Source organism: Kluyveromyces marxianus, chromosome 5 (assembly GCF_001417885.1).
Source record: "Kluyveromyces marxianus DMKU3-1042 DNA, complete genome, chromosome 5".
NCBI classification, from domain to species: Eukaryota; Fungi; Ascomycota; class Saccharomycetes; order Saccharomycetales; family Saccharomycetaceae; genus Kluyveromyces; species Kluyveromyces marxianus.
In genome coordinates this window covers 167,211-192,327 of record NC_036029.1, presented here as the reverse complement: position 1 = coordinate 192,327, position 25,117 = coordinate 167,211, and the positions used below count along the sequence as shown (strand labels likewise).

Genomic DNA, 25,117 nt, shown 5'->3' with positions numbered 1-25,117 from the left:
GATTCTGGAGAATATAACTCAGTATGGATATAGCCTATTAATCACGTGACACTATTTTTTGATGTTTCCAGTTTATTATGATTCTCAAGATAGAAATAGCATATATTCACCATATAAGGAAAAACCTTTATAAAGACACATACGATATAATACAATTCATCCATATTCCCCAGTATAGCGCCTCGATGTGGAATGCCCCCATTGGTTCCTGAAAAAATAAAAAGTTCGAAGAATAAATATGACTCTTTGCTAGAAGAACTTAAAGTGCTATTAAGTGAATATTCTGCACCTGCGGTAAATATAAAGCACGATAAAGAGATATACATCTTATTACAAAAGTTGATACGTTATAATGTCCCAAAGCTTAGTAGAACACAAAGCAATACAAAACAGTATGTTGTGGTATTTAAAGACTCGTTTATTTCTGACTTATGGGATATAATAAAAAAATTGATCGATGAGTTGTTAACCAGAGATCAGATACTCGCTTCAATAAAAAGTAAACAATTATCCGATATCAATATGGTTTATGTCACCTTCAATCACAACGTTCATTCCTTGGAGTATTATACAAAAGCTTTCCTCCCAAAAATCTTCAATAATATAGAAAGCAAATCTTTTAGCAGCCTCGAAGAGTACGGTACTATTCGATTCTTTCAAAAGGTGTCTGAAATCTTCAACTCAAACACAACCTCGATATTCAAAGACTTTATGGTAGAAGCCTTTGAATTCCCAAAGGATCAGCAGTTCTTGATACTAAAAAACCTTGTAGCTTATGACCTGCCTTTAGAGCAAACTTCTGGGAAACTCTTACTGACGGACATTGTTCATGCCAATATAAAGCAGTTTGTCTATGACCGGACACATTTTGAAAAAGTTGATACCCTTCAGATTCATATCACATTCTATTGTGAAAAATATCCAATCTTATTGCAGTCATTAATATCAAATACCATTGATAATCTTCTACTACGATTCGAGTGCTTCGAAACTTTTTTTGACACCTGTATGAATGACCCAATGACAATATTCTGCATATTACAAGAACTAGGAAATATGATAAAATACTATTATCCATGGAGAATAGAAGAGTACAAGTCTCTAGTTACTAAAACGGTAGTGAAAATGATCACTGAGCAATACTTTACCTCATTTGTCTCTTTTTACTCTTCATCATTATCGCTGTCAGACAATAATCTAGCGAATTCCCTAAAAGATTTTGTTCTGGTAACTTTAAATTCAGACATAAAAAACATTGAAAGAATCGCAAAATGGATATGCAAGATTTCTGAAGATTATGACGGTAATTCCTTAAATAAGCTTATTAAGGAGTTTTGCACATTTCTAAACGATGTTTTCGGATCACATTCAAAGTATGATAAATTACTTTGGAATATCTACAAAAGAAAGTTCTTTCTTCGATCCGTTATTAAGACAGTTTCCCTTTCTGATTATACCGCAAAATTAAACCAACGATTTGATCAACAGGTCATCGAGAGCAAGTTCCTTGATTCAGTTCATACCTTTGAAATTCGCCAACTTAATGAGGAGATAGTCTATTCATTGAATATAAAAAGAGCACCATATATTGTTCCAATAATCTTGAAACATGACAGTATTTTAGACTCTTTGGACTCTTCTGATATTAATGGTTTAATTATACCGGAGATTCTCAATGATTTATTAAAGGTTCAAATACGTTTTTATATGGAATTGGACAAGAATAGCCATAAGACACTATCTATTCAAAACCATATGAATATCATAGAATTGAAAAGCCCTTTCACATTTGGTGTTTCATCGACTCCTCTAATACTTCTGGTAAACCTGTTACAAGCTTCGATATTCTGTCTTTTCAATTATGATGTTCATCTATCACTTTCAGATATCAAAGCAAAATTGACTGAAGATAAGCATGAAATACCATTAATAGATAGAAACATGGAAATGTTCCTGGAAATGAATGTGTTTAGGAAGGATGAAAATGACAAGTTTTATTTAAACAAGAGATATAAGCCAAAAAAAGAGGCTTTAAATGATGAGAAGTTGATATTGTATCACTTACCGAAAATATCGTCAACAGCTATAGAAAATGATAAAGCGGATAATAAGTGGTACAAAGAATTAGTGGGTGCATGTATAATCCGAACTTTAAAACAAAGAAAAAAGTGCACGAAGACTAAACTCTTCGAATTTGTAGCAGCAGAGTTTCCGGGCATCAGCCATGGCGAATTCAAGGATGCACTTGAAGGGTGTAAGAACTATTATACATCTGAAAATGGTAACATACAGTACATTTTATAAACTTAAAATGGAAAACGAGTAGTTTTTATAATCTATATTTTGATAATATCGATATGTTTACTCAGGTTCAAATGCTTGGTCCGCCACATCGAACAAGAGCCTCATTGCACTTATCTGGTAATTAACGTCATTCAGGTCTTCATTATTGGGTGATATTATTGTTGGACCCCAAATAATACAAAGAGCTTTTAATCCCATTCTATTTTGAGCTTCGTGTTCTAAGACACGCTTCAAATGGAATATCAAAGCTCTGATTGTCCAATATTGACCATCGGGTAGTTTGTAGATGATCCCATGCATATAGTTCCTCCTAGTAGTTGGATCATCTATGGATAAACATGTCTTGATTTCATCAGTCATTTCCCTAGGCATCAAGGTGTCTGGTAGATTGGCAAAGAAGGTCTTTAACAATGAACCAACTAAGTATATATCAGAGTCGGTGTAATTTTTGGAGGGAAGAATCATGAATATATTGGAAGGATCCTTATCTATCTCACTTTTTAGTCTGGATACGTCCAGAACGTTAGCAGATTTACGATAAATACCTTCTAAATCCAACCCGTACTTGTCAACAACGTAAATACATTGACGAACAATAGCTGGAACCAGATCTTGATCGTAGTCCAGCAAATTTTCCAATGGCATACCAAAAGTTTTAAAGTCCTTTGTAGTGCCAGGAGGTAAAGATCCGATGGTTTGTACAGTCGAAGTAGGCCTATTCATTGTGTCAGTAGTGGTTGCAATGGAATGAGCGATGCTAGTTTGGCGAGCATTCGCACCTGGGTCGAGAGTTGGAAAGTCTTGATTACTGTCATTTCCAATTCCATTACTTATGCCATTCCCGGAACCGTTACTGTTATTCACTTGGCTGGGAGCAGAATTAGGAGCTGGACCTGATGAGCCATTGGTATTTGAACCGTATCCAGTAGCAGGAGCACTGGATGGGATAGCAATGTCAACCATGGATTTAAGTGGCCTTGAAGATGATGGTGTTATAGAATTTCCATTGCTTGACATTTGCGAATGTCCGCTTGATGCTGATGAAGGCTGAACATTGTGGTTTTGTGGTGATACAGTGCCTCCTAGCCCGGTAGAAGCAGAAGACGCGACAAATGGAGACTCGTTTTGAGTAGACATCACTCTTTTTGGTAAAGAGTTCTTTGATGTGTTAACAACAAAATTGGAAGGTCCGGATATCTTGCCGAATGTGCTGCTGCCGCCCATAGCAGACGAAGTGTACGATTTTGCCATTGATGGATGTTTCTTGTATTCAACTGGGATGAGATTTTTATTTACCATTGACGCAGACTTTGAGGTGTTATATTTGTTTAAAGAATTGTAAAGGTCAAGTTCGTTGTTCATAGAAGTTGCTGCATTCCTCATAGACTTTGAGTTACCATCGACTGGGTTAATCGAAACACCGCTATTTAAGATCATATTTTCGGTCCATATAGTGTATTTTTGCAACTGGATAGACATAGCTGTGTCCATTTCTAAGATCAGATCGGTTAGTTCAGACACAATTTGAGGACGTTCTCTACTAAGGAACGTGTTTCTCAAAGAATTTGAGTGATCCACTTTTTGCTTGTACTCAATATCGGCGTTGTCAATTTTTCTTTGTAGATCCTCTTCTTGTTCCTTTGTTGTCTTGGATCCTCTTAAAGTTAACTTAGTCTTGGTTGGGTCGGCAAGTCTCAACTTTTCCCAATCCTGGCATAGAGAGATGTACCTGGATTTGGCCTTTTCTGCGGAGTGAATGGCATCGGAGACATCTTTCTCTAGCCTTCTACTTCTCTCTTTCACTGATTTTCTGGTCTTAGTAACGGTCAACAGCAAGGCTGTTAACTCATCGTATATCTTTTGCAATGCCCGCACGTAAGACACCTTGACCTGCGAAAGCTTGTTGTCGAATTCCAACAGTTGATGGATGGAACGCGAAAGTCCCGAGTGGCCCGACTGCTGGAAAAAGTGTTTGGTAGTCTTGGTCATCTCCTGTGCATGTTCTTCCTCGTACAGGTACTTCTTCCTCACAAACTTGGTGAACTCTTCGCACGTTAGAAGTGAACTCTTCAGCCTTGACAATAAGGCGTTAATTGCGATATCTGACGAGAGAACCTTCTTCACTTCCTCTCGCTGAAGCAATTCGCTTCCAGATGACGAACTCGCACCGGGATTCTCCGGCTTAGGTTCCCCGCTATTCACAGCACTCATATTGCCTCTGTCTTAACAGTTAAACTCGAGTATACTAATTAATACTAAAGCGCAGATCGCACTTTTCAATCAAACAAAATAGACCCCGAAGAAAACAGCTATACTTTGATCTAAAAGTCTCGCGAAAACCCCAAAATCCAATATTTAGGATCTAGTTACGATCACTTCCGAAGCCTCAGACCGTTGAACAGCTCTCTTACTGTCTGTATTTGCCTTCTTTTTTTCCATCTTTCCATCGTGCTTAAACATATATATATATGTATTATATTATATTATATTATATTATTACGTATACAAAAATAGCTTTATCGTGTTTGGAGTTTAATGTTTCACGGGAACGGACATTCTTCCGTAAAATGTGATCTTCATCATCTATATCATCTATATCATCATCATCATCGTCTTTTTCTGGCACGTGACTTTAAATCGGGCAAATGCTCTCTCATTCTGTGTTGATGTCAGAACGGGTGCTTCTACACATTTCGTTGGAATGTCCCAACAACAACAACAGTGGTACAGCTGGGCGTATTCTTTTCTTTCCTATGTTTTTTTCTGCTCTGAAGCCCTAATATGTGTCTAGGATCAAGATATGTTGGTCTGTACTTTTTTCAAATGCAGAGTATAAAAGGCGGTGAAAAATTTCCCGTTAAGACCTGGCCTCATCTCCCATATTAGAGAATGGATGAAATGGAAAAGAAAGGAAAGCCAAGGGCTAACGCCCAAACCTAGAACCGCAAAGCAGCTACAGGTCAAAGGCTCTCCAGTGGTATCGTGTAGGAAAGTGCAGAAGCACTGTCCTGTAGGATATCTGTTCGAGAGGTTAATTTTGGCTCTTTCTTGTCACTTTACACTTTTAATGATGATACATTTCCTTCAGTGCATAGTTCAACTGATAAGGATAACTTCCTATATGAAGATAAAAATTCATCGAATTTAGTCTTTCGCTCCTATCTGAATAATGTGACAACAGTAGAACAAATTCTTACTTTACTCTCCTTGATCTTTATGAAGCGTCTGGGGTGGGTTATTATTTTATTTTTCTTTTTGTCTATGTAAAATATACGTAAGTTAGCATTTGCGTATGTTGTACTACTCAGTGATGGGCTTTAATGCGTACATTCGTACTGGGTACAAACCTTCCGGTAGGCCTTTTTGTTTTTCGGTAGCGATCATCTTTAGGCCAGCTTCCTTGAAGAGCTTTTGGAACTTTTCATCAGACCTTGTGACACTGCTGTCTACCGGGTCGAAGTCGTCCTCTCCGACAGTGTTGTTTTCTTTAACGACAATGGTTCCGTTCTTCTGGAGACCCTTCTTGCATCTCTCGAAGAATTGAACTAATTGGTCGTCTGGCAGATGGCCCACGCACCACTGACACCAGATTAGCCAATACTTGTTTTCCTCGGGGACCCAGTCTTGCATTCCAATCTGGAAAATTTCGCCAATCTTCCCCTCCTTCTTCAACGGCTCCAACTCCTTATGGGCCTGTTCTACAAATGGCACGACTGGCTCAACCAAGTCCACTTTATCGCTGATTTTGCTTAGGAAGTTTTTGGTCACTCTTCCGATTCCCGCACCAATATCGCAACTGTACTTAGCACCTGGATCAGCAATCATTCTGGACTTGAGTTTCCTCACGAAATGCATCGAACCGTGCACATCCATGTTGGGTAACGGTGTCTCATCGCCGTATCCACCCAATACACCATCGACTGTAGCTGGGACACTGGTCCAGTAGTCTATAGCGTCTTTGTAGTTAATGTGAGCATCTGGAGTAGTCATGTCTATTATCCTATGTATGATAACCAATATGTGCTTGTGCGCTTCTAGTTTCCAATGCTGCTGTTTACTCTTGAAGCTGCAGCCGATGCCTTTGTCTTGGGCACGTCCAGCTTTAAATCTAATTATTCACAGTGCTTTTTTTTTTTTTTTATATATATTCAGACATACATGGGAAAGTATAGGCATAAAAAAATGCGCAGGGCAAGGCCACTACAGAGGTCCAAGACCAGGCGGGGTCCTTACCGGCTAGTATCGTGAATATGACCAATTGTATTTTCGTTATCTTATTTATGTATGTGTCACACAACTATATACAGTAGAATATTTGTGTTTGTGTTCAATTGCATTGCATTGTCTATCTCCCCCAGGAGTACAACCAGTTGGCCGTATTACGGACCTCTTTGTTCCAGATATCCTTCACCGTCTCCGTAAATGGTCTCTGAACTACGAGTTGTGGTTCGAGCCCCATACGTTCATACACAAACTCGGCCTTGTTATCAATAACCCGCTCGACTTGCTTGCTGGTTTTGTACAAACCGGTGTTTTGGTATATAGGTCTGTCAATCACATAGTAGTAGTACGACACTCCCAAAAGCGTGCTTAGAGTAGTGAATCCTGTCAATTTTAGAATCTTGGACATGCTGTTTGTGTGGTTTGGTTTACCGAACGCGTTTGGTGGGGCAAAACTGTGTATACTTATATAATGTGTATAGTTGCACAAGAATTTAGGTATTTCTGTGTTGATCCTGTTCTGTGTGGTAGGTTATTCTTCATTCTCTTTTTTTTTTTTTTTTATTTGGGATTCTGAAGATTTGTGTGTCACGTGTATACCACCTGATATTCACATGACTGGTTTTGAAGCCTTCCCCCCCCCCTCTGGCCCGCACCCGTCGATCGTGACTTTTTGTATGGTATGGATGGTCGCTGCTGCTGCTGATGTTTGTCTTTCCATTTTCAATTTTCATTTTTTTCGCTCTCTCGTTTATCGCCCTTCGCACGGCTCAGGGCTATGGCCGGTAACTCAGCCGCAGGCCGCTTGTTTGCTTGCTGGTCGACAGTGAAAACTGAATTTTTGGAATTTTGGTAGAGAAGGAAAAAAAAAAAAAAAAAAAACTGCCGCACACACACACACTGTGTATGCGAGCGAGTCGAGTCGAGTCGAGTCGACAATATTGAAAAAAGTGGAGCATAGAAAAACTATACAGCCATAACTAACTAATTACCAAAGGTTCACAGCATATTAGAAAGAGAAAAAGGCTTTGCTAGCGAATAGAAACTCAATTGGACACTAGCATTCGAATATCTACCAAATGGCAGGCTGTATGTATACAAGTTGCAGAAGGTTATAGATAGAGAGGACATTCCAACTATGGTTTTTTAGTTCTGTTTTATTTTATTTCATTTCATTTCATTTTATTGTTCTTTGCTATTAGAAAAGAATACTAACAAGTTAAGTTACGTTGGTGACTATTTTTGCGCGACAGTCTGTTTGATTGATTTGGCTAAGCCATTTATGGCTTTCCTTCCAGAGATTGAGATTCCATACGAGAACTTACCTTTCGATGAAAAGGTTGTTTTCACCTTGACCACGGCTTTGATATACTTGTTCAGTCAATTCCCTCTAGCAGGTATCAGCAAAGAGTCTGTGGCCGTGAAGGATCCAATTTTCTTCTTACGTGGTGTGTTTGCAGCGGAACCAAAGACCTTGCTTGAGTTTGGTATCTTCCCTCCGGTTGCCACTGCGTTGATTTTGCAATTGTTGGCTGGTTTCAAGACAATCAAGGTGAACTTTAACCAAAGAACGGACAGAGAGCTTTTCCAAACATTGACCAAAGTTATCTCCATTGCTACATACGCTATCTTGGCTAACATCTTTATTGCATCCGGTTACTATGGCGAGAACTTGTCTCTAATGGCCAAATTGCTTATCAACGCCCAATTGATCGGTGCTGGTTTCTTCATTACTTTGTTGGTGGAAGTTGTCGACAAGGGTCATGGTTTCGCTTCCGGATCGATGTCCATTGTTGCAATCTCATTGTCTACCTCCTTGGTTGACGACTTGTTCGGCATCCAACAATTCCCTGTTGACCAAGAAGGTCACACCGAACCAAGGGGTGCTATCATCAATCTGCTCCAGGGACTCCGTGCTAAGCACAAGACCTTCACTGGTGCTATCGTCAATGCCTTCCAAAGAGACTACTTGCCAAACTTGACTTCTGGCTTGCTTGTTATTGTTATCGGTGCCGCCATCTGTTACTTACAAAACGTCAGAAACGAACTATCTATTAGATCTACCAAGGCTAGAGGTATGACTAACATCTACCCTATCAAGTTGTTGTACACTGGTGGTCTATCTGTTCTATTCTCTTACTCCCTATTGTTCTACATCCATATCCTAGCCTTTGCTGTCATCCAATTGATCGGTGGTAACAAGGATGGTTCTATCATCAACAAATTGTTTGGAGGTTACCAAGCAACTGAATTCTTTTACGTTCCAAGATTCCCATTGTCTTTGTTGGCCCCACCAACCTCTCTTGCAGCACTAATTACACAACCATTGTCTTTGATCACATTCCCAGCTTTCTTGATTGTTACTGGTGTTTGGTTCGCTACCAACTGGCAAGACATTTCCGGCTCTTCTGCTCGTGACGTCGGAAAACAGTTCAAAGAACAAGATGTTGCCTTGGCTGGTCACAGAGATGCTTCTAAGGAATTGATTAGAATTATTCCTGTAGCTTCCGCTACTGGTGCAGCTGCTTTGGCTGCCTTGGTGTCCGTTGGTGAACTACTTGGTTTGAAGGGTAAGGCTGCTGGTATCGTTGTTGCAGTTACAAGTGTATTCGCCATCTTAGAAATTGTCACCGTGGAATTCCAACAAAACGGTAGTCAAAGTACTATTGCCCAAATGCTAGGTGGTAGAGTAGCTTAAACGTTCTCCTAGAACAAACAAACGATCGTTTAGAAGAATCATACAAACACTTCTAAAATATCTCTATATCAAATACAAAGCACAAAGCACAAACACTAAATAAGTAAATAAATTGATTGACGCGATTTTATAATACTGTATAGAACCTCATTCCCCCCCCTCCCCATTATCAATATAAGGGTACATTGTTTTTATCGTCATAATTTTCAATCTCTTCCACGCTATGCTCCAGTGTCTGTTTGTTTTTTTGGCTTATATATACATACGAATAATATATTATTATACTATGGATTTGCGTCAAATAAACTATTAAAAGTAAAATTATATACCCCTGTTTATTGCCCTATATACATGATTAATGAGCGATCAAATTTTTCGTCGTCAATTGTACTTTCCCATTTCTAAGGGAATAAGATTATCCTCTTTCTACATAACAATCAACATTGGTTGCTTCACTTTGAGTTTTCCCCTCTTTGACATATTTCTCTAGCTTCTCAAAATAAAGTTTTGGATCCGTGTAACCTTTCTGATATCCAGTGAATTGGTGTTTTAGTTCTGGTAAGTTGTGAGATAATAGTGGTTTCAAATCAGTGTTGAAATTCTTTGGAACAACATAAGTACGCACCCTGTTCCAGTTGATCTTATAGTCACCAAACTTCGTGTGTCTACCAATACCAGATGAACGAGTACCCTTATACATTGACTTGTTACCATCTTTAGTAGTTAGGGGGAGACGCTTGTTACCCACCTTTGATTGACCGTAGAAGAGGGTACCATCACGATATTTCTTCCATGGCCTAGTTAGTTGTGTGAGGGGAGTCTGTTGGAAAAAGCTAGGAGATGTTGCTCTCATTGATAATTTGTTAACCTGTTTGAGGTTTAATTCGGTTAGTTATTAAATGGAATACCAATAACCTGGGTTGAGCTTACGAACAACAATCACTCACGTTTGTCAGAAAACTCATCGGTTATTTCTTAAAGCTTTTGAGATTTTGATGCCAGTTCTTGAGACAAGAAAATTTTTATTATGTAAATAAATGTCCGGGTAATGTTAAACCTGAAGGTCCATTCAGTAAAACCCATTAAAATAAGTGTATGTAAAGCCTAGCAGCCTCTCTATGAAGGTTATTTCCCTTGTTACTGTTGGCTTTTTTGGTACCCTCTATTCTAGGAGATATTTATGCAGTATTAATATTTAGATATTTATTATTAAACCATCTTTAGTTTCATCTTAGTAGTGATTTAATCTCCATAATCTTACTTTACCTTGTTCGTTACCAACTGCTAACATTGTTCCTTGTGGACTGAACATAACACTAGTAACTTTACCTAATGGAGTGCCACTTGTTGGCCAATTAGAGAACACAGTTCCTGTAGCTAAATGTACCAGCCTTAGGGCATCTTTTGTAGCTCTACTTGCCATGCATAGCATTTGACCATCAGGAGAGAACTCAAGTGATGAGATAGTAGTCGTTAACTGATCTAGTGTGCATACTGGCCGCTGAGAGTCACTTTGTCTATCATATACATTGACAAACCCAGATTCCGAACCAATTGCAATCCATCTGTTTTGAATGATTCTTTGTTTTGGAGAATAGATAGATGTACCACCGCCTACTTGGATCTTAGTAATTCCTACACCACCGTCATCCTTCCATCTACGAATAGTCTTACCACTGTTATTTAGGTCGAATTCCCACACTTCTCCGTACGTGTTTACAGCAATTAGAACAGTTATAAACTTTCCATGTTGAGCCGTTTTGTAATCAATGCAGAAATCTGAAATAACACCTTCTATCTTACAACCTTGTAGCCATACACCAGTAGATGCGTGTAGAATGTTAATCCAACCATTATTACCTTGTAAACAGATTAAACCATGACGGTTTCCATACGCATCTTGGAAATGGGCCAACTTGAACTTTTCGAAAGATCTTTGTGTATCTTGATGACCATATAGCCGAGAAATCTTGTCAATCTTGGCTACAGAAGTATTGTTGTTGGATAAATCCCACGAATGCATGTAACGTCTTCTACCACCAGTGAAGACCTTTTGTTCCTTTCCGTCTTGAGAAGAGTAGAAGCAACAGGTTTGTACTGGAGTTCCTTTTATGTGGACTGAAGTAACCAAATGATTGCTTTTACCATCAATGTGATATATTCTTAAGGTTCTGTCATAACCACCGGTCAATAAAATTGGCTTTGTTGGGTGGAAAGACAACGATTGGATTGCTGAACGCGATGGGTGGGTTGCGTTTGCATCTTTTAGTCTAGTAATATCAAGAGTTTTAGGCGGAAGCAATTTAGAACTCTTTTCTGTGTAATTATAAGTACTTTGTAGAATTTTAGACAATGCATTAACATCTCCGTTCAACACATTTTCATATTCATCGCTGTCACTTTCACTGTCATCGTTTATTTCACTATCATCCTCATCTTCCACCCAAGTTGGCTTTGGATATATTTTTTCAAATTGCGATCTTAATCTTTGCACATAATCCCGTCCATTGATTTGAGATTCAACGTATGAGGTCCTGAGTTTCTTCGACCTGTTAGTTTCAGTGATATTTATCTGTAATCTTTCATCATCAGAGTCAACCCATGCATCTTGCTCCTCATCAGAATACTCATCACTATCGTCATAGCCGGCTTCATCCTCATGCTCATCTTCTGAATCAATGTCCATGGCGTCTGCATCTTGACCTGCTTCTGCCCCATCATCGACAAAGAAAAGTTGGTCGTCCATGATTTTTCCTATATCATCATTTTCTGCACCATTTTCCGAGGCTTCAGAATCGCTGTTTTGTTCGTATTCGGCTGCATCTTCATCGCTATTCACATTCAAGTCAACATTCTGCAACTCGTTGTAGAAGTCGGTATTATCACCAAAAACTAACTTAGAGAGTAATAACTCTTCTTCATCTGGTGGGGGGATTGGATGGTCCATAGTAGTTGCTATGATTGTACGCAAGTTTTGATCTCTCCAAGCCTGGCAAAGGTCCTATAACTACCGAATTAACACTAATAAGCTTCTTCTTCAAGAGATGAGATGAGTTGAGATGAGATGAGCTACAGGGCGATGAGCTTCGGTTTACACTTCAAAACCTATTGAAAAATTTTTGATACTATAAGCACCATAAAAGAAACGATTTATTTGTGGTGTACGGATTTTACTTCTTCAATTATAGCATAAATTAAGGAAACAAGGGACAAGTTGTGATAAAATATCTGTGCAAATTCGATATGGGTTCTATAATGAGTTTGGAATCATTGTAGAAGTCTATAATTTAAAAAATTGTTCAATTTTGCTTTCTTAAACTGCTTTTTGTGTGTAAATTGACAATTATTCTTGTTTCACGATATTTGACTACTAAACTACGAATGAAAATCTCAAAGTCATTTTTAGAATTACAAAGTTGAAATCAGATGATGCATTATGTACCCCAAAACGTAGCGCATTCTCAACAAATTATATTTAGGGTACAAAGCTTATTACAACTAGCTTCAACAACCTTCTTCTGATCATTTGTTCCACATGCCATTGTATTATGTCAAAACCAGACTTAAATCAAATCATGACGATTTTTTTTTTTTTGAAAAAATGTGGCATTTTCGGTAATCTCGAAACGAAAACATCAAATGAATCATTATGATAGCCTGACAATAAAATGAATAATATAAAACCAAAGCTATTTGTTAATCTATGAATTCAGACTGAGGCAATATATCTTGGATAGAATCGTTGTGTGATATATATTAATTAAAAAGGTCAAAGGCGAAATGAGTCCCCCACAATTACACAAGTGGAGCCATGACTTTTGCATATTATCAACAGTAATCTTCCCTAAAAAGAAGCTTTTGTTTGCTGGGACACAAGACTCAAAAATTCTTTGCATAGACTTGAGTACTTATAATCTTATCCACACGATATATTTGGGTGTCTCAGAAGAAACCAACACAAGATCTAGTGTTTTATGTTTGACCAAATCGGTGGATGAAGAATATTTATTCAGCGGTGGGGCAGACTCTCTGGTTAGAGTATGGTCTGTTAGAGGAGGCCCTGAAGATTACAGACTTAGCGTGAAAGAAATGATTACAATATACTCGCTGATGGACATTGGTGATATATTTTCTCTCACTTATATTGATGAATTGGACCTAGTCGTATTTGGCTCTCAAAACGCATCTTTACTCTATGTTGCTAATGTATCGAAACACAAACACGCACAAGAAGACTATGCAATGTTGCCACATCTACGATTTGATAAGTTTTTTGACTCTAAAGGACCACAACAGCAGCTAATAATGTCTGACAAATCCAGCGAATCATTGAATACAATGAAAAGCCGAACATTATCCATGTCAAATGGCGAAGATGAATCACAAGGGCAAATACTACAAGTTCCTTCTTCAAACATACTGCCATTTGCTCATAATGGTTTTATATACTCCATTGTGAAGCTTGAATCACGCAGGGACACTTTGCCTGTTTATTTAAATGTTAAGGAGAAGACGCAATATATTATTTCCGGGGGTGGAGATGGAATCTCTAAGGTGTGGTCATTGCAAACAGATTCCAACTCTGAAACAGACCATTCTGCGTCATTGTACCTAATTTCAGAATTGGATAACGAGGAACCAGTTCTTTCCCAATATATCGAGTTTCCTTTCCTATATGTTGGGCTTACTGATGGTATCGTAAAAATATGGGACTTGAACACAAACCAACTAGTTAGTACCCTACAGAGCGACGATTATAGTGACATTTCCTCTTTAGCAGTGTGTCGTGATCACATATTTGCTTCCCAAAAGCACGGTATTACAAAGTTCTTTCAGGATGATATATATCATTGGCGTGGGCACCAAGGCAGCATTTTGAGCTCCCAGATTCTTTGTAAAGGATGTACTAAGAACCCCTATACCAGACTAATTACAGGAGGTAATGATGGATCGTTAGTTCTATGGAATATTACTGACTTAGTAAATAGCAGTCAAGAGAGCATCCATAGCCATGAAAATTGGGAAACAGACCGTCGTAATTCATGGTCAGCAACAACATTCTTGGATAATGATCATATGCTCCATAGCCTATCATCACTTGTTCAATTTCAAACTGTTTCAAGAAAGGCAGACACAAGACAGCTACTAGAAGGGCGTCGTTGTGCTACGTTTTTCCAACAATTGCTGTTCAAATTAGGTGCGAAACATTGTGATTTACTCCCAGTGAAGAATGGCGGAAATCCAATCATATATTCAGTATTCTCAGGAAACTCGAAATCTACGGTCGAAAGGAAAAGAATAGTATGGTATGGTCATTATGATGTTGTTGCTGCTGATATGGAGGACTGGAAAACAGATCCCTTTAAACTAACGTGTGAAGATGGTTTCCTCAAAGGAAGAGGTGTATCTGATAACAAGGCTCCTCTATTAGCTGCCATGTACGCAGTGGCACAGCTTGTACATAATGGAGAGCTCGACCACGACATAGTCTTTATAATTGAGGGACAAGAAGAAAATGGGTCAGCTGGCTTCAAGGAAGCTCTTGAAGAAAACAGGCATAGGTTCAACGAAAAAATAGACTGGGTTATTTTAAGTAATTCATACTGGCTTGATGAAAATATTCCATGCCTCAATTACGGTCTAAGAGGAATGGTTAATCTGAAAGTTAGCGTCACAAGTGACGAACCTAATAGGCATTCTGGTTTCGATGGTGGTGTTCATCGCGAGCCAACTGCCGATCTAATCAATATCATTTCAAAACTTCAAAAAGATGACGGAAGTATATTAATACCAGGTTATTATGATAACATCAAATCACTTTCGGATAAAGAACTTTCGCAATTGAATGAGATTGTAGAGAGAGCACATTTGCATGAATCTGTAACGGTAGAGAGTTTAATTGCTAAATGGACTAGACCATCTTTATCAGTTACCACTATGACTGTTAGCGGACCAGGAGAACCAACGGTAATTCCACAATCAGCCTCAGTTGATATATCTATTCGTCTGGTACCTGGGCAAGACGTGGATAAAATTAAAGAATCTTTACAAAACTATCTACACTCGTGCTTTTCCAAGTTGAAAACCAAAAACCACCTTTCAATAAAAATATTGAATGAAGCGGAAGCATGGCTGGGGGATCCATCTAATACTGCTTACCAGGTTATTAGAGAGGAGGTCGCAAAAGAATGGGGTGTCGAACCTTTAATGGTGAGGGAAGGTGGTTCCATTCCAAGCGTGAGGTACCTAGAGAAAACCCTAGAAGCCCCAGTAATTCAAATACCTTGCGGTCAATCCAGTGACAAAGCACATCTACCTAATGAGCAGTTGAGAATGAAAAACTGGTACAGATTGAGAAGCATTCTTGTAAGAACTTTCAATCGACTTTAATGCTTAGTTTTTTTTTTTTTTTCTACTTCTATTTAATAATCAACCATACTCACTATTGCATAAATATACTTAGCTCAATCAAATATTTAATTCAAACTCATGAGTGCTGCTCATATAAGATTTCGAATCTATTATTATTAAAATCTGTTGCGTCCATTTTCCTGGCATCACCGCTTACTTAGGGACCCTTTGGAATTCTGTCATCCGGGTAAACAGTGCTCTTCAAAAATACATCCCCGTATATATTAGTTCCCCAACTCCCTTAAAAAGGTAGTGAGCTAGAACGAGGTCATGATACAAACAACGTCTTTACATCTAGATTACTACCTCAGACAGTACATAACATTAAAGACTCCTAGAATACGTCAAGAACGTAAATCATGGAGTTAAAAAACGATCTGGTTAGTGGAATTAGAGAATGTTTACCCCCAGACATCGTACAATTGTTGCTACCATATTTGACTCCAAAAGATATTAAAAATTTATCTTTAACAAATAGATACTTCAATGAGCTATTAGATTATAGAACCTCATCAATACTATGGCATGAATTATTTAGAAAATCTTTTGGTGATCCATATACTAATGATGAGCCATTTATCTCTAAAGGTTCAAATGAATTTCACACATGTGGAGAAACTATTCTATTGAAGACTCATCCTGGTCAAACATGGGACAAGCTATATAATTTAAGGAAATACCGTAGTTCGGTATTTACCTGGGGCTGTGTGAAACACGGGAGACTTGGTTATACCATGAGTTCTAATTCAAGGTTATCACAAGATGCCATAAATCAACTGGATAGACGTCTAACATTCGGAGTTTGTAAACCCACGGAGATACCATGGATGCTTCACTCAATTCCAATATCAGGACGAGCTAATAGTTGGACTGGTGCTGAGGAAGAAGAAGATGCAAGGGGCTCACTTCTTGATGATTATGACAGATCCATTGTTCAGATATCTGGTGGAGGATTCTCTTTCCAAATTTTGACGCAATCAGGAAAATTATACTCTACTGGCGCTACTTATCATGGGGGACACAATGGCCCAGGACCCCTAGCTGGTGAGCGCGACTTCCAACCAATTGATGAAACGATACGTGAATTAGAAAGAAGCTTACCATTGATACAAGGTGGTCCATTTAGAGTTTTAGGTTCCATTGGTGATCCAGTTAGAGTGAGGAACCCTGCACACACAACGAATTTGACCGGAGCTTTTAATCAGCACGAGGATATATATGAAAGTTTAATGAGGTTAAATGAAATAAGTTCTAAGTGTCTACCAGGAAATGAGCAAGTCAGACGAATGTTTCCTAAGTTCATATTCAACGTAAGAGACCCGAAAGATTTCCAGGAATCTTTGATTGAAAGCATACGTTTTGTTGCTGTCAGTTCTGGAAGATCTCATTTTCTTGCATTAGATAGCCAAAACGAACTTTACTCATGGGATGGTAGAGAAGTCAACCATGGAGTAAAACTACTATTTGAAGGATTACCTCCTAGGACTACAAATCCCATATTGAAGATCAGTTGCGGGTGGAACTGCAATTGCGTTTTCATATATGACATTGGTTTAGTGGTCTGGAAATCAAGGGACGCAACCAAGGGCATAGAAGGATCAGCCAAGGCACATTACAAAGTTATTCCGGGAACTGCCTCTGTTAATGGTGACAGCAAAGTTGTGGACTTTGCATGTGGATCTGACAACGCTGTGTTTTATATTACTAACGAAGGAGAGAAACTATGGCTCTATTCTAATGACATTGAGAAATATGTCGATCTTCCAATCGAAGGAAGAATGGTAAAAATACAAGCATCCAACACTACTCTGGCTATCTTTACTAGTGAAACTTGCTATACTGTAGAGATCAAAGATGGAGAAATCATACACTCTTCCCTCGCAAAAATCGAGATAGACGCGAACGTCAAAATCATTTCTTTATCCTTCGGAGATTATCATGTAATAGCATTATCAGATGATGGTTCTGTGTACACATGGGGATTAGAAAGCGAGATGTGTGGTTGTCTCGGACTCGGAAATCCAGACTCCATTGTCTCCAGTGGCATCGGAAGTTTCGAAAGATCTAGAAGTGTTAGGGTTAAAAAGCCAACGAAAGTTGAGATAGATGGTACATGTGTTGCTGTAACCGCAGGTGGTTGGCAGTCTGGAGCAATTGTTATCAAAGACTAAGTCTAATAGAAACTAACAGAAACTTTCATGCAGTTTTTTTTCTCTTTGAACAATCCACGTACTAAACAAGACGCATTATAGTGTTATTATATATGATACCTGTTTAAATTTACGTTAAATGCTCGCTCATCAATCATCTTAAGTTAAACCTAAGTATTTAGCATGAAACTCCGCATGAGTAGGAACGAATGTAGAAATGAAGTAGTAAGAATGGTCGAATCCATCAACAATGTTCAGTTCAATTTTTTCCTCCCAAGAAGTGTTTTTTGCTGCATCCAAGAGTAATTCAGGTTTCAACTGTTTTTCTAAAAATGGATCATTGCTACCAACATGGATCAAAATCTTCTTCCCACTGGTATTTTCAACCTTCTTAACAAGCTCTGCTGGGTCGTATTGAGCCCAGGCATCTTTGTTTTCAGCACCCAAATAGCCCTTGAAGGCTTTTTGACCCCATGGCACGACACTTGGGTTCACAATTGGAGCGAAGGCAGAACATGATTTATATCTATTGATATTCTTCAAAAATCCAGATAATGCACCATAACCACCCATGGAGTGTCCAGTAATGGATATGTTGTCAAAGAAGTCCACTTTGGAACCGAACTCTTTAGACAAAACTTCAGGAAGTTCCTTATGAACGTAGTCGTACATGTGGTAGTGCGTAGAGTATGGCTTTTCAGTAGCATTCAAATAGAATCCTGCACCAAGGCCAAAGTCCCATGATTCCTCTGGGTCGGTGTCAACATCGTCACCTCTAGGGGAAGTATCCGGAAATATAACAGCAAAACCATACTTGTCAGCCTGAATCTGCCAAAAAGCCTTCTCGGATGCATTTTGTGGTGTGCAAGTTAACCCAGATAAATACAAAATACTAGGAATCAACTTAGAACCTTCTTTTGAACTGTAGTATTGTTTTGGCAAATACAAATTAACATCCATATTAGTACCTGTGCATTGTGACTTATGTGAGAGCTTTAAAAGCTTTCCACCACAAACTCCGATAGTTGAATTGATTTTCAAGGACATGATTGAATATTTTACTGGCAATGTGGGCTGGTATCCAGTTCACAATTGTCTATCGTTTCCTAATATATTAATTACGATTCATTACATTTGATAGGGTTCATGAGAAGCAATTTTTGAAATTGATATCCTTTTTTTTTTTATACCTTTAATGATCTGTGCTAAAAGAAAAAGATACTTTTATAGGTTACAATTTTATGATTGTTGCTAAATTACAGATGTAGTTGAACAATTTACAAAGTTAATACACACAGGTATGCAGCTAGGCACAATCAGAGAGTAGTTTATGAATTATCATACTTGAGTTTTACTCCTATTTTTTATTTTTACCGTTTTATTGATTTTTTGTTGCGAAGTTAGAAAAGGCACAACAATACGTTCATTATACAGACTCTTCTGTTTTTGCTTCTACAGTTTCACTTTGTACTGGTTTTTCTGCTTCTTCGGCAGCGTTTTCTTCCACCTTGGTTGCATTGTTACCCTCTACATTCGATGGTTCTTCTTCCTCGTCGTTTTCATCGTCGTCAAGCGCTGGGAAATCTATTGGATCGTATCTCATTCTAATAGCATCTCTCATCTTGGTTTCCTTTGTTGTTGGTGCTCTTAATACAACGTTAATTTGATCCCAATTATGTTCTCTCACAAGAGGCCTTATCACATCATTGACTCTTCTTCTCCTTAATTCTAATTTTGTGCGCAATGGCTTATAGTAAACAATTCCCTTTTCATTATCGTATCTCAATACTAAGTCGCTTAATGGATTTTCAGGCTGTACTTGTTTCATGTCGAAATCTCTGAACCTTTTGAACTTATATACAGTATCATCATGTGTGATTTCGTCAATTTGCTGTTCCAAGTTTTCACCCATCTTGTTAGAACTCTCTTTATCTGCGGAGTAAACGCTGATCCACTCATCTTCTTCTAATTCCACTGGTCTTAATAAGGCGGTACGCATATCGTATTTTTCCTTTTCTTTACTATCAAGTGCAGCGGAGCCAACGAATTTGACCGCAAAATAACCCTGATCCATGGCAACGGTATCGGGTAGCAAGTTCCAAGTTTTCACAGCCTTGACCTTCTTCTTGATAGGATGATGTAGTTTCTCGATGTCATCAGTAGTATGTGAGAACGTAGAGTCAATTTTCTCGAGTACCTGTTCTGGTGTTAAAGTTTCTTCCTTTTCTAGCTCAGAATATATTCTCTTCGTCTTATCTGCCTTAGAAGTAGTTGCACTTGAAACATATTCTGTTCTTCTCAAGAATGTCACCTTAGATAGATCGGTCTTAGCAACCTTATCCATTCTTGGATCTCTTAGAAGTACTCTGTCTTCTTGCTTTAACTTTATGTTATCATACCCAAACAACCCACTGGTGTTTTGTTGGTTCAAAACTCCAGGAATTGTCAAGAGGTCCAAAGGCATTCCTAAATCGTGGTCAACACTTATTAAAGACGTCACATTGGTCTTGGTGTATAAAGATGTTACTAGTTTACTCGAGCTAACGTCCTCATCTGCTGTATTTTCATACTTGATAATCTTTGGGGGTAAGAGAGGAGCAGGGAGCTCATTTTCATATCTTATTTTGGCTATAAGTTCTTGTTTAGACATTTTCAATCCTTGGTTCAACCTCAATGGACTAGAACAAGCTCACTTAGATCTGTTACTATATTTCTTTTGCATACTTCAATGGTTCTAAAGTTCAATAGATATTTCATCTACATTTTTTGATGGGTATGTCGAATCTTCAAAAACGACCAGAACAAAATTTGTTACCCGGTTATTATATTTTTTTTATAAATCCTAGTACTATTTCAGTTGAGCTGACAAGTTATTCTGACACTACATATGGTGTTTACAAGAGACGCGTATATATAGGTTCCAAGCAGAGTTAGACTGCTTACTCGTTTTGAAAACATTTATATTGTTATTTTTTTACAGAAAGCTCATAAAAATCTGGTTTGTATAGTTTTTGTTAACGACAGATTTGGACAAACTATTTAGTATCCAAGATTGGCTTGGTCGGCATTCAAAACATATTCATACACAAATCCTGCTATTTGTACAACAGAGGATACTGAAGAGTGCTCGTTAACAGAATGAACACCTTTCAAGAGATCTGGAGGGAAAATAGCGCCTTGGAATCTGTATATGTGTGATGTCAAATTCCACATATGTCTGGTGTCAGTGTTTGGTGTCATGGTAGAAGTCGTAATGAAAAGTTTTGGCGGTTTACCCGACTCTTTTTCCTTCAAGAAAACTCTATTTTCAAAGTAATCTTTGATGGTCCCTGCGAATAAATCCCAAACCTTATCATTGTCTTGATAACTAGGTGATCTGGGAGAAGGGTTTTTTGTCGTATACAATTTCATAGTCAGAGAACCTGTATTCGATGGATCCGAGTAAATAACGTTATTATTATCTTCTCCAACAGTTAGATTATAGCCATGTGCTTGAGCAACCTTGTTCACGATGTTGGTTGTTCTTTCCAAAACTTCTTCAATGTTGGAATGAATTCCAACACGGTAATTGATTTGGACAGAGCCGGTCTCAGGAAGGGCATTGACCTTTACACCTGAATGGAACATATCAATAGCCTCTGTTGTCTTGAAAGTCAAGGCTGCTGTTGGATTGAACACTTCAAGTGCTTTCACGAATTCTTTTCTGTATTTATTTGACGTAGCAGCTCTTTTAATGATATGACGGAACCCTGGGTCTACAGTTGTCGAGAAATCTGCAACGCATTGGTAATACGATAAGAATGGGTGGGTATCTTCAACAACATATTTGAAAGGAGTATTTTCCAATTTGTACACAATCTCACTCAACACTCCAACATTAGTATGTTTTGGAGGAACAGAGGAGTGACCACCGGGCCCAGAGATTGACAGCTCAATATTTCCGAATCCTCTCTCCTGAGTAATTGGGGCAGCAGCATACAAGCCAGGTTCAATTTCCATCACGCCCATACCTTCGTCCATAATGGAGAAGATACTATCAGGACCATACCTATCTTGCAAGAATTGGGACAGTCTCAGGGTTCCTAATTCACCTCCACTTTCCTCATCGAATCCAAATAGCAGAATTATAGTTCTTTGAGGTTGGAAACCATCTCTGAGCAATTCCTCAATTGCTACCAGTTCTCCAATCAATGTTGTCTTGCAGTCAGAAGATCCACGACCCCACACATTTTCTCCATCGTAATAGCCAGAGAAGGGAGGGTATTTCCACTCGTCAGTCGTTTCAGGATTTACCAAAACTTCATCTTGATGAGCCATGAAAAGGACTGGTTTTAAGTTCTCATCAGAGCCTTCCCATGTGTACAATAACCCTATTTCATTGACCTTTTCCCTCCTGAGATGTTTGTGAATCAATGGGAATGTACTCTCTAGATAATCGTGAAACTTCAAGAACTCAGAGTAATACTCGATATCTGAACTTGGTTCTGGGAAAACGTCACCAATTACGGTTGGCACCTTGACAGCTCCGGAGAGCTTTTTGGCAACATCTTCTTTGAAATCTGCATCGTTCAAGATCTTTGCGATCTTATCAATGAACTTATCGCTTACGACTGGTGCAATAGATTTATAGTCATCTCTACAGTATGGAATAAATCTATTCAGATTTTTCTCAGCAGCATGATTCCGTGCAAGATACATACATAGATTTGTCGAGCCTAGCACCACAATAAGTAGCGTGGCCCAATGCATCCACCGGTTTGGTAACCTTGCCTTTTCTAAGCCTTTAAGCATTTTTTGGTCAATTGCAGTTTACGTAACTTCAAAAGGCCATTCCACCGATCTATCAAACCATATTTTAATAGACCAGGTGAAGTACAGGATGTTGGTTATAATCAAGCTCAGGTGTCTTCCCTAGTATATATATATATACTGTAGTCGTCTCGGCCCTTTGTTCCATATCTAAATGCGAAAAAACGATATCTTATCTCGGAAGCCACTGTTGTTGCAACAACAAGGACCCTTTTCTGCAGATTACTGCTGTTTTGGCAGCTTTTTTCCTATAGGCGATCAGCGATGATGTTTCTTCGTCGGGCGATTCCCGCTTGCCAAGAAATAATGTCCGTGGAAATGAACTTCCCAATGGAGAAATTACATGCCGAGAGTATCGTCAAAAGGGCGGGCCAGTGGTATTCAAGGGTTTGTCCGTTGTGCTTGGTAGCAAACATACAGGCTTGTAGTGGTGCTGGCAGACACCATCACTATCAAAGGGCCAGTAACAACCTCTAGTTGAGTCATCGCATGAGAAAATGTGTTGGTTCTATTTACAGTGCAAAATATGTTGAACTAAATACAGCTAGCTAACTAGCTTTCTCTGGGGGGGGAGGTTTTCTCAATTTTCGCCGGGTTTCAACAACTTTTCAGAAGACTCGTTTCTTGGCTGTCCCTCGTGAGGATATATCTTTTTATCCGTCTTCACAAGCACACTCCCATCCTCGTAGAACGTCTTCTCCTCTTTGATGCGTTCTTTGCCCTCCGGAGTGGCCTTGTAAGTAGAGTACGACGAAGTTCCAACGACCTTCTTGCCCAGCGAATCCACCTGGTTCAACATAACGTCCTCCGGAGTAGACAAAGCGTACAAGTCTCTTTCTCTTTTTCTCTTCTCCATGGCCAGTTTCACCATGTGTGATTTCCAAGACAAGTACCCATTATAGTCCGGGAAGAAAAGACCCTTCTTGTGTTCCGTGTCCGACTCGACTGCTTCTCTGGACAACCCATTATCCTTCACTACGGATTTTGGGAAAAGACATCTCCACAGACCTCTTGTATCCCAGACCGAAAGTCCGTTCAGCTCGTTACACTTGGAGAATTGCTCGACTGTAGGCATGCGAGTACGGCCAGAAATCCCGGTGTTCACATCGTCCACGAGCTTGTCGATATTGAAAGCCCAGCCTCCGGGAAGCCCGAGTCCCTGGAGAACGTCGTGTACTACTCCATTCGAAACCAAACCTTCCCAAACTTCCCCAGGGAACGCAACGGAATCGCTTTGATTCCCGTCGTTGAAATCCTTGTCATCAGAGTTGCGATACAATCCCATTTTTCTCTATGTTTCTGGTTCTAAGTGTCTTTAGGTACTACCTCCTATCTCTGGTGTATCTGTCTTTCGCTTTGGCTTTGCCTCTAATTGTGCTTCTCTCCCCTTCAACTTCACTCCGGCCTTTATATATATATACGTATGGAGGAGTGGATTGCAACTCGTTTTCGTTTCTTTGGTTTTCTTCCTGATGCCATGCACGGATATTTCAATATTGGTGGGATCAGCCGTGCCCAAAAAAACTGAGTTTTGTAGCCTTTTCCTAGTTTTGGGGGCCCAAAAAAAAAATAACAAGATGTGCTCGAGCCAAAGAGCTTAGTGCTGCGTCAGGTTCTAGGGTTGCACCTCTTCTGGTTGTGTTGGAACAGATTCGGCAGCAGCAGCAGCAGCAGCAGCTGGGACGGGGGCGGGGGGTCCCTGATCCTCAGTGTCAGGAATCGATTCGTCCTCCTCGTCCTCGCTCACAATGTCCACCTCGGGGCTCGGGTTTACAATTGTGTATCTGACCTTGTTTTCCCTGACTAGCGACGCCAAATTCTCAGTTTGAGGTACCACGTCCGAGAGAAATTGGAACTTGTCCAAGTTTCTGATGGTCGTTGAGAGATCCTCGTAGTTGAGCCTGAGAGTCTTGGTCTTGTTGTGGATCTGTGCTAGCGAGCACGTTTCCTCGGCAAGCATCTGGACGAAGAGTTCCGTGCTGAAGGCTGTAGCAGCAAATGCCGTTTGACTGGTCAACATATATTCCGGATCTGTACGCGCAATTTTCTTGCACTTCGAGATCGGTAGCCTGGGTAAATTCTGCTTGTACTCCTCGAGATCCATGGCGACACGCTCTATCTTCTGATGACCTTGCTGTTCTGTACTCCGTATCCTTATTTATTATATAGCACAGTTTTTGGTTATATTTTATCTAGATAACAATGTATGTGCTTTTATTATATGCTTTTTTGTCAAGCCCATTGAATGACGATTTTCTCAGACAAAGGGTAAAATATAGGACAGCACTGCGTGAAATCACGACCCAGTCCCAATGTAAGTATCTATGCGTATCATAGAGCACCAGGGACTCGTCCGTAGTCCTCAATGGCGTGCTCCAGCGCTATAAACACCGTTAGTACGGAATATCGCCCGTGCACCACATAATCATAAATGCCTTTCTCTCTATCTCTCCCTCTATGTTTTTCCTTCTTTTCTTTCTTTCTTTACTTCGCACACCTTTTGGCTGAACATCTGGGAAAAGAA

The 25,117-nt window shown here is 39.2% G+C and overlaps 14 protein-coding genes across 14 annotated transcripts; 4 read left to right on the top strand and 10 right to left on the bottom strand.

Moving 5' to 3' along the window:
* Positions 1 to 192: 192 nt before the first annotated feature.
* Positions 193 to 2,304, top strand: KLMA_50091 (cullin; the record flags this gene model as incomplete). Its single annotated transcript, XM_022820064.1, has 1 exon — positions 193 to 2,304. One exon carries the CDS (start codon positions 193 to 195, stop codon positions 2,302 to 2,304), a length of 2,112 nt encoding a protein of 703 aa, XP_022676564.1.
* Positions 2,305 to 2,361: 57 nt separating this feature from the next.
* RGD1 (GTPase-activating protein RGD1) lies at positions 2,362 to 4,515 on the bottom strand (the record flags this gene model as incomplete). The annotated part of the gene is made up of 1 exon (XM_022820062.1): positions 2,362 to 4,515. The coding sequence occupies one exon, from the start codon at positions 4,513 to 4,515 to the stop codon at positions 2,362 to 2,364; it is 2,154 nt and encodes a 717-aa protein (XP_022676563.1).
* A 1,089-nt stretch (positions 4,516 to 5,604) lies between these two features.
* Positions 5,605 to 6,294, bottom strand: TAE1 (N-terminal protein methyltransferase; the record flags this gene model as incomplete). The annotated part of the gene is made up of 1 exon (XM_022820061.1): positions 5,605 to 6,294. One exon carries the CDS (start codon positions 6,292 to 6,294, stop codon positions 5,605 to 5,607), a length of 690 nt encoding a protein of 229 aa, XP_022676562.1.
* Positions 6,295 to 6,649: 355 nt separating this feature from the next.
* MIC12 (Mic12p) lies at positions 6,650 to 6,934 on the bottom strand (the record flags this gene model as incomplete). The annotated part of the gene is made up of 1 exon (XM_022820060.1): positions 6,650 to 6,934. The coding sequence occupies one exon, from the start codon at positions 6,932 to 6,934 to the stop codon at positions 6,650 to 6,652; it is 285 nt and encodes a 94-aa protein (XP_022676561.1).
* Positions 6,935 to 7,604: 670 nt separating this feature from the next.
* Positions 7,605 to 9,223, top strand: SSH1 (Ssh1p; the record flags this gene model as incomplete). The annotated part of the gene is made up of 2 exons (XM_022820059.1): positions 7,605 to 7,614; positions 7,779 to 9,223. 2 exons carry the CDS (start codon positions 7,605 to 7,607, stop codon positions 9,221 to 9,223), a joined length of 1,455 nt encoding a protein of 484 aa, XP_022676560.1.
* Positions 9,224 to 9,638: 415 nt separating this feature from the next.
* MRPL27 (mitochondrial 54S ribosomal protein mL41) lies at positions 9,639 to 10,076 on the bottom strand (the record flags this gene model as incomplete). Its single annotated transcript, XM_022820058.1, has 1 exon — positions 9,639 to 10,076. The coding sequence occupies one exon, from the start codon at positions 10,074 to 10,076 to the stop codon at positions 9,639 to 9,641; it is 438 nt and encodes a 145-aa protein (XP_022676559.1).
* A 378-nt stretch (positions 10,077 to 10,454) lies between these two features.
* Positions 10,455 to 12,170, bottom strand: UTP18 (Utp18p; the record flags this gene model as incomplete). The annotated part of the gene is made up of 1 exon (XM_022820057.1): positions 10,455 to 12,170. One exon carries the CDS (start codon positions 12,168 to 12,170, stop codon positions 10,455 to 10,457), a length of 1,716 nt encoding a protein of 571 aa, XP_022676558.1.
* Positions 12,171 to 13,003: 833 nt separating this feature from the next.
* DUG2 (glutamine amidotransferase subunit DUG2) lies at positions 13,004 to 15,613 on the top strand (the record flags this gene model as incomplete). Its single annotated transcript, XM_022820056.1, has 1 exon — positions 13,004 to 15,613. The coding sequence occupies one exon, from the start codon at positions 13,004 to 13,006 to the stop codon at positions 15,611 to 15,613; it is 2,610 nt and encodes an 869-aa protein (XP_022676557.1).
* Positions 15,614 to 15,993: 380 nt separating this feature from the next.
* SAF1 (SCF ubiquitin ligase complex subunit SAF1) lies at positions 15,994 to 17,805 on the top strand (the record flags this gene model as incomplete). The annotated part of the gene is made up of 1 exon (XM_022820055.1): positions 15,994 to 17,805. One exon carries the CDS (start codon positions 15,994 to 15,996, stop codon positions 17,803 to 17,805), a length of 1,812 nt encoding a protein of 603 aa, XP_022676556.1.
* Positions 17,806 to 17,943: 138 nt separating this feature from the next.
* On the bottom strand, positions 17,944 to 18,831 carry KLMA_50082 (S-formylglutathione hydrolase; the record flags this gene model as incomplete). The annotated part of the gene is made up of 1 exon (XM_022820054.1): positions 17,944 to 18,831. The coding sequence occupies one exon, from the start codon at positions 18,829 to 18,831 to the stop codon at positions 17,944 to 17,946; it is 888 nt and encodes a 295-aa protein (XP_022676555.1).
* Positions 18,832 to 19,210: 379 nt separating this feature from the next.
* On the bottom strand, positions 19,211 to 20,434 carry PAF1 (Paf1p; the record flags this gene model as incomplete). Its single annotated transcript, XM_022820053.1, has 1 exon — positions 19,211 to 20,434. One exon carries the CDS (start codon positions 20,432 to 20,434, stop codon positions 19,211 to 19,213), a length of 1,224 nt encoding a protein of 407 aa, XP_022676554.1.
* Positions 20,435 to 20,823: 389 nt separating this feature from the next.
* Positions 20,824 to 22,575, bottom strand: CPS1 (M20 family metallopeptidase; the record flags this gene model as incomplete). Its single annotated transcript, XM_022820051.1, has 1 exon — positions 20,824 to 22,575. One exon carries the CDS (start codon positions 22,573 to 22,575, stop codon positions 20,824 to 20,826), a length of 1,752 nt encoding a protein of 583 aa, XP_022676553.1.
* Positions 22,576 to 23,173: 598 nt separating this feature from the next.
* Positions 23,174 to 23,878, bottom strand: MPM1 (Mpm1p; the record flags this gene model as incomplete). The annotated part of the gene is made up of 1 exon (XM_022820050.1): positions 23,174 to 23,878. The coding sequence occupies one exon, from the start codon at positions 23,876 to 23,878 to the stop codon at positions 23,174 to 23,176; it is 705 nt and encodes a 234-aa protein (XP_022676552.1).
* A 330-nt stretch (positions 23,879 to 24,208) lies between these two features.
* DPB3 (DNA polymerase epsilon noncatalytic subunit) lies at positions 24,209 to 24,697 on the bottom strand (the record flags this gene model as incomplete). The annotated part of the gene is made up of 1 exon (XM_022820049.1): positions 24,209 to 24,697. The coding sequence occupies one exon, from the start codon at positions 24,695 to 24,697 to the stop codon at positions 24,209 to 24,211; it is 489 nt and encodes a 162-aa protein (XP_022676551.1).
* Positions 24,698 to 25,117: the final 420 nt, after the last annotated feature.